General features: G+C 37.2%; 1 protein-coding gene and 1 long non-coding RNA gene across 2 annotated transcripts in view; one reads left to right on the top strand and one right to left on the bottom strand.

Moving 5' to 3' along the window:
- Positions 1 to 9,856, bottom strand: part of LOC100746351 (nucleolysin TIAR) — a 589,230-nt gene extending 579,374 nt beyond the window's left edge. The window contains exon 1 of the mRNA XM_033322978.1: positions 9,217 to 9,856. Coding sequence (XP_033178869.1) covers positions 9,217 to 9,468 — 252 coding nt within the window. The 5' untranslated portion in view covers positions 9,469 to 9,856. The remainder of the gene's footprint in view (positions 1 to 9,216) is intronic.
- LOC112213531 overlaps positions 1 to 9,862 on the top strand; it is a 304,301-nt gene that overhangs the window by 197,991 nt on the left and 96,448 nt on the right. The window lies entirely within an intron of this gene.

Raw genomic sequence — 9,862 nt, 5'->3', positions numbered from 1 at the left:
ATCCATTACGGGGGGGGGGGCTGGCTACCGGTTTCTTTTTTAGGAATTTCTTTTTAATTACTGACCCATCCGAGAATGTGTATGTGCGCGCGCGCGCTCCAAGACTAAACGTCGTATCAGATCGATCTGACGAGACCAGATATCCGTGGACCATCGAAATCCCGCGGAATTGTATCGTGTCCCTTGCAGGCTTCCCTTTCGGCGCGTAATTCTACGTGATCGCCGGTTGTTAACGGATACAACCGGAGACCTGTGGACGATAAACGGTCGCGGAGGACGAGAGTCGGAAGCACCGGGATAGAAGGGATATTAAAAGGGTAAAGGGCTGAAAAATTTGCTCGTCGATCAAAGGGTTTAACGAGCTACACCAAGGAGAGACGATTAGTCACGCAGTCGCGCGTACTACTCGACCCGTTCGAAAGGAGAACGTAGGTACATAGCTCGACTGATTATTTTCTAAACTGCTATCAGTTGGAACCGCTACAGCCGGAACTTCGAAAGTTGAGTAATATGTAGAGTTCGTGGCAGGCGATAATACACTTCTCGGCAATGCCCGAGTATCATATTTCCAGTTAGTAACAACTTTCCACGTTTGCTTCAGAATCCTTCGCGATTTCGCTACGTACGCCTCCGCCGTGTGCACGGCTGGAATTACTAGGGAATATATATATATATATATTTTTCCGGCCGGCCTACCCCGCGGCACGCCCAGAATATTTAATGTAATTCAGGTTCTTATATTCCGTTTATTTGAGCCAATAATTAAATTAAATATTCTATCACTGCTTTCGGGAAATTATTCTTGAATATGTATTTATCGTGTCTTACTTGCGTCACGAAGCCCTTTTCATACATGACTATCATGAAAATTAAAAATAAAAAGAAAAATATATCTTATAATTTTATACGTAGGAATTTAAGACTATGTACTTGATTAACTTACTATCATATGACTCCTGCAGAGTAATATGCAGTTACTCGGGATTAAGGCAAACCCACACAGTATCCTTACTTTCTTAAATATATCAGCTATTTTTATCATTATGTTATCGTAGCAGTCAAAAACAATATTGATATTCAGATGAGATTGTATATGAAAATTATAGCATCATTGTTCACCTGCGTTTCACATATTATTTGAATTGCAAACGGTGTTGTGATTTAGTAGAGACTCTATAATTGTTCGCTAGGATCTGCCCGTTAATTGTTCATGGTTTATCCCCTCTACTGGAGGTGTTTCCCCTTGAACCAGTTAAGCGAGTAATGTGACACGGTAGTGGCTTCCCCTGGAAAGATCTGTATCGCCTTCGTATCGGTGAAACAATACTAACGCAACGGCGAAACTTTTTTTATTCCCAATTTTTTGTTGATAAAAATCTCATTAGCATACTGGTAAGATTTTCCTGGTTAAAATGAAACCAAACACGATATTGTTATAAAACTTGGTTACGTTGATTGAGCTTGTGAGTTTTTCTTCTTCGCTTGCTGTTTTTTTTCTGCGTTCGCTCCTGTCGGCAATGTAAAAAACTTGGAGAATCTGTCCGCTAAAAGCTTCACAGCTGCACTGAATTTCATCAATTATCCAACGCTAAAGTGAATTAATAAACCGATTATTCTCGAATGGGGTAGTTTTCCGTACGTTTATTGTTCAGCATGCTGCATCGTCTTGATCAATTAACAGAGTCAGTTACAAATGTAAACCGATTTGAAGAATGACACGTGAAAATTTAACTTGCACGTGGCCAGAATTGTAATGAAGTGTTCAGACTAGCCAGGACTTGATCAATGTTCATTCAGTTAAAAGAAGATTAAGATAGGTACGACGGGAGATCGTTAATGGAAAATAATTGGACATTGCCATTTTAACTTTTGTAATATACAATTCAGAAACTATTTATTGAAAACTCATTTACTGAACAAAATTGAATTATACATTCTTTATACTTTCCATCTTCTAATTTAATCTAATTAATACTAATTAATAAAAATAATAGAATATTACTATCATAAATACTGTTTTTATTTTGCAAAAGTGAACAAATAATTGAGATTGCACTTAACACTATTATCGTGAATGAAATTACTTAAGTTGCGTGATCTAGGTAAGAAGCTGTAGCATCGTTAAGAAAAGAAGCTTGAAACATTAAAGCAGAAATACTAAAAGCGAAATGTGTTATTAAACCCCCGTAATTACGGCGTTGATTACTCATAATTGGAGTGCAATATACGTAGGAAAAAGAAAGAAGGAACAAAATATGAAATTACGCCATTCTTCATAAACCTTGAAATGTTGGAAATTAACGAAAATATGAAATTATAGAATTCCTGAACAAAGGAGAAATTTGATAGAACTTCGTTGAAAAACGAATTATATGTCACCTTCGATCTAAAAATTGATACATATCGACGAAAGATTCGAAGTAATCGATTCGAGACGAAAAATTTGAAGTAATCGTAAATGAATACCACGTAGATATCCCTTAAAAAAGGTTAGTTATGAATATATTGGTTGGTTATATATAACGTATTGAACACAGAAAGTAAAATAAGTTTTATATTGGTATAATAAAAATTCATATCCGAACAAAAGATCGCATTTTTATATACACGAATAAATAGTTAAAGTTTTTTCACTACCTACAATAAGTATGTCACGTGACTGAATGTTCCAAAATGTGATTTCGAATGTCCCATAAACTTCCTGTCCCATGCCTTTGACAGTGTGCAGCGTACACAGCATGCAGTCGCACCGAACGCATCAGAACGATCATGAAAAATTGAACGATCACGCCGTAAAACTGAACTTCATAGACGCCAAACAAATCCAGTGCATCGACTACGTATCTTTATCTGACATCTCGGTCGAACTTATTTCGACAATAGGCAGCAGCTTGAGCTAATAATATTCTTCCCTTCGGGGCAAAGGGAGAAGAAGTAGAGAAGAAGGGGGAGAGATGGTCTCGGGAATCAGAACGGCGAGGGTTACTTTCGTGCAGCAGCTTTTTCCTTCGTTCTATCCTACTCCTTCCCGCGATAGCCGTATACGTTTTTCCTTTCTCTTTAGCCTGACAAGAAAAGCATTGTGCTGAAAACTTCCACACACCGCGCCGAGCGGAGCCGCGCGCCGACGACTGGCGTACTTGTATGAGGCCGCCACTCTTTTGATATTTCAACGTAGTAGACGAGTGGCGTGTCGTAATGAAATCATCTCCAGTGCTTTGATCTTCCCCTCGCGCGCCTCGCTCCTTTCTACCATGAGCAACCTCCGCGTCGCTTTCCCTTGAAAACGGCTACGCAACCCCCCGTTCCACTCGCCACCGTCCCAACCATCCTGCCTCCTACCTTTAGCTAACTTTCCTCCACCATAGTCCTTCCTCCCACATCCCTACCACCGCTCTACTTCTTCCCAACCACCCTCATCATATCCCTGCCCGCCCCCGAGCATCGCTCCCGTAATGAGTTCCTTCTGCGCTTTCTTCGCCACGATACATTTTTACCATGCGAGAAGCAATTTCCTAATTATGGCAAGCGCTAACCGGTTGTCCTTTGTCGCGCGCCGCTCCTTTCTTCCGCCGGTTACCGTAGCCCAGCTCGGCCATAATTACTTTTTCGCGTAGTGTTTTTCGCACGACGACGTTAATAGACGCCTGGAGAGAATGCACGCGGCCACGAAGAAAAGGGACGCGTAACGGCCCGGTGAACCGCAATAATTCCGCCGCTCTAGGATGCTGCTGGTGAACAGTCACGCGGTCGCCACGAAGGAAACGCGCTATGACCGACGAGACGCCGCGACTTTCACTTGTATACCTCTTTATTCGTGAAAAGCTTTTCTTAGTATACTACCACTTTCCCTGGTATGCTACTACTTTTTCTAGTGTGAGAAATATTTGACTCTGGATCAACGATTGTAATAAAATAATTTGAAATAACGCTCACGTTCGAATGTTCTAATTTTTATTTAAGCTGAATATTTCAATTTTTATCTAACGGTTTTAGTTTTATCTGAAGCATCTAACTTCTGTATAATAGTTGCCTCGAAATACCTTTCAATATCCACGTACGTAATACGAAGTTCCATATTCTCTTTGCATATTCTCTGTTTTATTGCAAGTACAGGAACCTGCGTTGATTAGTTCGATATCAAACGTTCTCTGTAATTTAGCAAACCACGCATTACTTTCATGTTTCTGTTCTGTCTTTTGAAAAGTCAGATGGGACAGAATTTTTGTCATTCGTGTTTGCTTGGTCACTAGAAGATATTAAAAATCTACAACAAATGAAAATAAGTTTAGTAAACACGAAAGTTTTGTACAAATCTCTAATAGTGAAAAACATATGCATGCAAATGGAATTTTATTCTTGTGAAATACAGCCTGATAAAGAAGACAAAGAAGATCTCGCTATGTCAAGCCTTGTCATAAATAAAATTTCTCTCTGAATGCATAACTCCTTTGAAGTGATCCAACGCGACGATGCTAATAAAGGGAAGATCCAAAATGATTGTGCTAAACACAATAAAGGAAGCGAGATCTTTTGAGGGCCAATAACACGATGCACGATCCATCGAGAACTACGGTGGACATTGACGATGATCGATACGCGGGGTAAGAACATTGAACAAGACGCCAAGAGACAGAATAAATGAAGGACAGGTTGCTCATTCTTCTTTGTATATGAGAACCACGACCGTGGTAGGTATATAAGATGTATCGAGCAACAAGGACTAACGGCCTTTAATTAATAAAGTTACGCGAACAACTCTCAAAGTCTTCCTGCTCCTTCTACACGACCTTCTACCGCTGTACCAGCTATTTCCCTTGCTTTAGAAATTCTGCTATTCCCTCCCTTCACCGGCTACCTCTCTTCTTTATCGTTTCTTCATTCTTCCGTGAAGACCTACCTACAGACTTCCAACCCTTTATTGGATGAAAGCTACACCTTATCTTAAAGATTTATTCCTATTCTCATTAATTGCGCTCGATAATCGACACGCGTGAAATTGCTGCATGTAGCGATTCACAAAACTTGGAAAGTCCAGAGAACAATCGACAAACTATGCCCTTTTTTACTCGAAACTTCGTGTAACGATTGTAGCCGTCTAACAAAATATATCAGAACGTTGCAACGATTTTTATACAAAGTTTGATGACCCACTTTGCAGTCAGTTGGAAGGTATTGATAGACTGAATAAGAAGGTGGATTTTAAAGTTGCAGAGGAAGAAGATGTTGTTATTTGTTATTCGCGTGAAAATACAACTTATTTCTTACATTTACATTTCTCTTATATTTTTACTTTTGGTCTTAGTATTTCCATACTATACATTTAAATGAAATTTACTTTTGACTTATATCTTTGATTAAAATTATATAGTATAGAGTCATATAAATCATTCTTTACTATTTGTATTTAGAAAAATAGTAAGACGAACATTATATTGGATTAATATTATAGATTTTTGCTTGATAATATGTTTCGAAAAATTGGCTACATATATCCATGGTGTCTCAATGTTAGAACTTACTTCAAGGGCCATTCATAAGCATATTATGTATGTCCTATTCGATTTCACATTTCTGAAATATTATAGCGAATATTGTGTTCCCTTATCTGGTATACGATTACATACAATATGTTTCAAACACTTGAATCCTCGTAATAAGAGTTCCGAGTTCAATCTATTTACTTCAAAATTATTCATTCAATTCTTTCTACTCTACGGATGCTATTATAGCAACGTTAACAATGTAAAAATTATCTTGCGTATCATTTCCACCGATAAAATATGAAAAAAAATAACAAGGATACTTACAAAAATTTACAAACATTTATAACGTTTTTTTTTCAAACCAAAATCGTTGAACGAAAACTGTAAAAGCGTGCTAAAGTCGGTCTATTATAACAATTTTCAAAGCGCGAAGAGTTGAAAATTGCCTAGTTATCCGGTTACAAAATTGAATGAGGTTTCCCACAATGTTCTTCCTACACATGCTTTCGATCGTTGCCGCAATGAAAAAGGTAAGTAACTGTAGAATCAGAATGTGTTTGAATGTGTTTGGTAATTGATAACTCGTATCGTAAGAATACGTCTTTTCTTCTCATCGACAATCCGGCGCCAACGGGGAGAAGGTCGTATCGTTTCAAGAAGTCCCATGCGGCTTCTGTAGTGGCATTCCAAGAAGCGGCACAAGGAAGAGGAAACGCCACCCGCGGATTGCCAGACTCTAAGAATTAAAGGAAGTTCTCGCTGGCTGGCAACGAGTTCGTGTCGCGCTCTCTGCGTATCTCGACGATGCTTGCCCAAGAGTAACTCAGCTGGCGAGTTATGGCTCGCTAAAGAAAATTGACTTGAACCACGGCCAGGATAATAAAAGCGCGTTGCTGCGAGGAAATGCGGGCGAGAAGAATGAAAGAAGCAATAGGACTCTTGCATCGCTCTCGCAGCGATACCGTGCACAAGAATCGAGATCGAAACAGAGAAATGTCGATATCGATAGGTACCAATTAAAAGTTATTACATCCTTTAGGTTATTGTGAAGCGTTACTGAGATTATGATAACGATTAAACGGTCAATCGATATTAAGATTTAATATATGACGGATTATGCGATAGTATCGTGCTATATACTATAGCTAGTTATTACTATATGTTTGTTGCACATGTTAACCTCCGCTGCGATCATTGTATTTTTATATTTCGATCTTACTTATGTTTCAATAAACGGAGGAGGCTTTTATTTTTTAAATCAAAAAGTTAATATCAAAAAGTTAGTATTATTAGATGGCGATAATATTACAACCTAACTTGCATAGAAATCATACATACTACTAATAATTCTTTCGTATTTGCTTCACAGTCGACACATCTTTTAATGTTAAGAAAACAAGATAATATAACAGAATGAGTTAAATTGTACGATGATAATGTGCTCAGAAAAATTTAACTTTTTGTGGTTCTTCCTTATTCCTTTTATTTTTAGAACACGAAACATATCCTTTTGTATTAAATCTTAATACAAAAAGAAGGAAGAAGCGTATCAATGTATTATTGATTCAAAAAGTATGAAACTTCTAAATAGCTTTTGGAAACAAGTTATTAATTGTAAATATCAAGTTTAGATAAAATATCGATTCAAATTCGAAAACAATGGTAATATCACAGATATTTTAATTAAGGACGTTAAGTCTGCAGTAAACAATCTATGATTTTAAATAGAAATATGATGTGCGTGAATATTTGACTTGCTTTTTGCATTTGATAGGCTACAGTTATCGAAAAATACATCGCTACACGAATAAAATAAAAAATAAAAAGTATTATTTCAAAGATGGAACGAAAGTATGATGACTTTTCTCTATGAATATTTTAAAGAAGTGAAATTTCCTGTGCTTTGGAAAAATCCATCGTTGCACTGCTTCTATCTGTGATTATAACAAACTTTAGGTTGTTCCGAGTAAACAATTATCGATCGTGGGGACGATTATTCATGAAATACTATCGTTTGCATTAGCTGTGAATATTCCAATGAATTTCCATATTATTAGCATATAGTTTCCTTTTATCAACAATTTTATAAGTTTACGAGATATAAGTGTTCTACTTTAATTCTTGACAGTTTATGATACTTTAGTAATTTCACGAATAAATAACAAAGTAAATTTATAAATATTAAGCCATCGTGTGAGAAGTTAAAATAATATTTTCTTTGATTAACGATAAGTAATAACAATTAAATACAAGGAATGGAATAAAATATTATACAGAAGAGAAAATGAGAGAAATTAATTTTCGTAAATAAGATCATGAAAGTTATCTGCACGTAATAATAATTATGATCACAATAATTTTGCAAAACTCCCAGACCACGATACTGTGCAAGACCATAATTTGCACATTAACACGTGTTATTGGTAATAGATTTATGCAACAACAGGATAATAAGCCGGTTTTCAATAAATAAACACGCGCAGACAAGGTCAGCTAATGAAACAGTATACACGCAGAATAGATTACATGAACAGTGAATTGTTATTTTATTTATAGTTGGTCAGTTCCGATTTTACATTTAACTGAATAGCTCGAATTGAATCACCGATATGTAAACCAGCGAACTGGAATTCTGGTAACTCGATGATAAACGGCTCTGTCCTGACTATTGAGACACGCACATTATTTTTTAACTGTCACGATCAGCAATGATGGATTGGAGGATTGTTGCGTGCGATATTCCTCCGAGCTCCGAAACGAAAATCCATCGAACGTTTCGCTTCAACGTGAAGAGCGTTTTTTGCATATCGCCGTAATTAAAACTGTCGCTAATGGTAAATAACTTTGATAAATGTAAAATCGAAACAGTTCATAAACCGTAATTAACTTTTGGCGTAACTTAATGATCATGCCATTGAGAAGGCTAGAATAACAGTAAAAACTCCTTTGTTCTCATAATATAATACAAAATATCTTTTTTGAGAAAGTATTTAAAATGATTGAATTGTATTGCTGTAAATTTTTGTTATTTCCCTAAAGTGTTGTTTTACAGAGGTCGGTGTTTTAGGTTTAAGCTTTCGTATACGTTTATAGTTTCTATCAAAGTAGTTAGGTTCTATCATATAGTATCGGCTATAAGCATTAGGATACTCGTGCTGATATTTAACATAAATTGAATTCTCGTTATCTTATCATAAATCTGTTACATCAATTGCATCATACATACTTCATAATCTTAAAATATTCAAATTGAAGTAAGATTTACTAGAGTTGATTAATAAATATAAGGAATAGAATATTCTAATTCTTATGTCCGACAGTATACAAAAATTTGCATATTGTTAATATTTTTTGTATTGAATGCAATTGTCAGTTGAAGTTTTTATCTTTGTTCTGCTATATTGTTAGCCACGCATTCTTCATCAGGTACTAAACATAATATCGGATGTTATTCTATAATATCAATAACAACAGAAAATCGAAGCTGTCAATTCAATGTAAAACTATCAGAAGATTAACCAGAGATTATTTGTGAGATCTAAGGAAGTAAGAAAATATTTTCAGCGTGTACCGCTTCACTGTTGCTCAAATAATAAATGACCTACAAATCCGACCAGTGTTCGCGGTATGGTACCTTCAAGATAAGCCGAAAACTTCCACTTCATTGAGACGAATAGGAATCGTGCATCCAATAGAAGAGCATGAAAAAGTGATGTAACATTGTTTTTACCTTATTCGGCGTGGTTGCTTGTTGTTGCGGCGAACAGCTGGTGCTGTGTATGGTCGGCTGGTTGGTCGTAGCCGGTACAATGCCTTGATGATTCAGGTGGCTCAGCTGATTGAGCTGCGTGAGTTGTTGCGGCTGCTGCACCGGATTCTGGGTAGTGGCTTGTAGCTGTTGATGATGCGTCTGATGCGCAGGGTGGGTCGTCTGATGATGCGTCGCGGGGAAGGTGGGCACCGTGAACGGGACGAACAGCATCGGGCTGCCGAGGATGTGCGCACCACCTCCACCCAATGCCCCCGTCTCCTCCCTACACCTTTTTTGTGCGTTTTTGGTTTTGGATAACTCTTTTACTCCATCAACCGTGTTTGTTACTTCGACGTGCTACTACGTTATACTTTTATTATATTGTACTTTTTTTTATTTTGTCAAACACTGCCGACGACGACGACGAGCAGAGTAGAAGCGGATGTAGCGGTAGTAGTACAGGTAGAAGTAGTAATGGTAGTGGTTACTATTTGTAGTAGTTGTAGTAATAGTAGTACTAGGAGTAGTAGTAGTGGTAGTAGTAGTAGAGTACTATACGTGTCGAAGTGAAGCTACAATGTATGTTTAGTAATTTATTATTACCTGCACTCCTGCCCCAGCCCCT

This window comes from Bombus impatiens, unplaced genomic scaffold (genome assembly GCF_000188095.3).
Source record: "Bombus impatiens unplaced genomic scaffold, BIMP_2.2 scf_0739, whole genome shotgun sequence".
In the NCBI taxonomy this organism is placed as follows: Eukaryota; Metazoa; Arthropoda; class Insecta; order Hymenoptera; family Apidae; genus Bombus; species Bombus impatiens.
The sequence above is the reverse complement of the archived record's forward strand: the minus strand, read 5'-3'. Positions and strand labels throughout refer to the sequence as shown.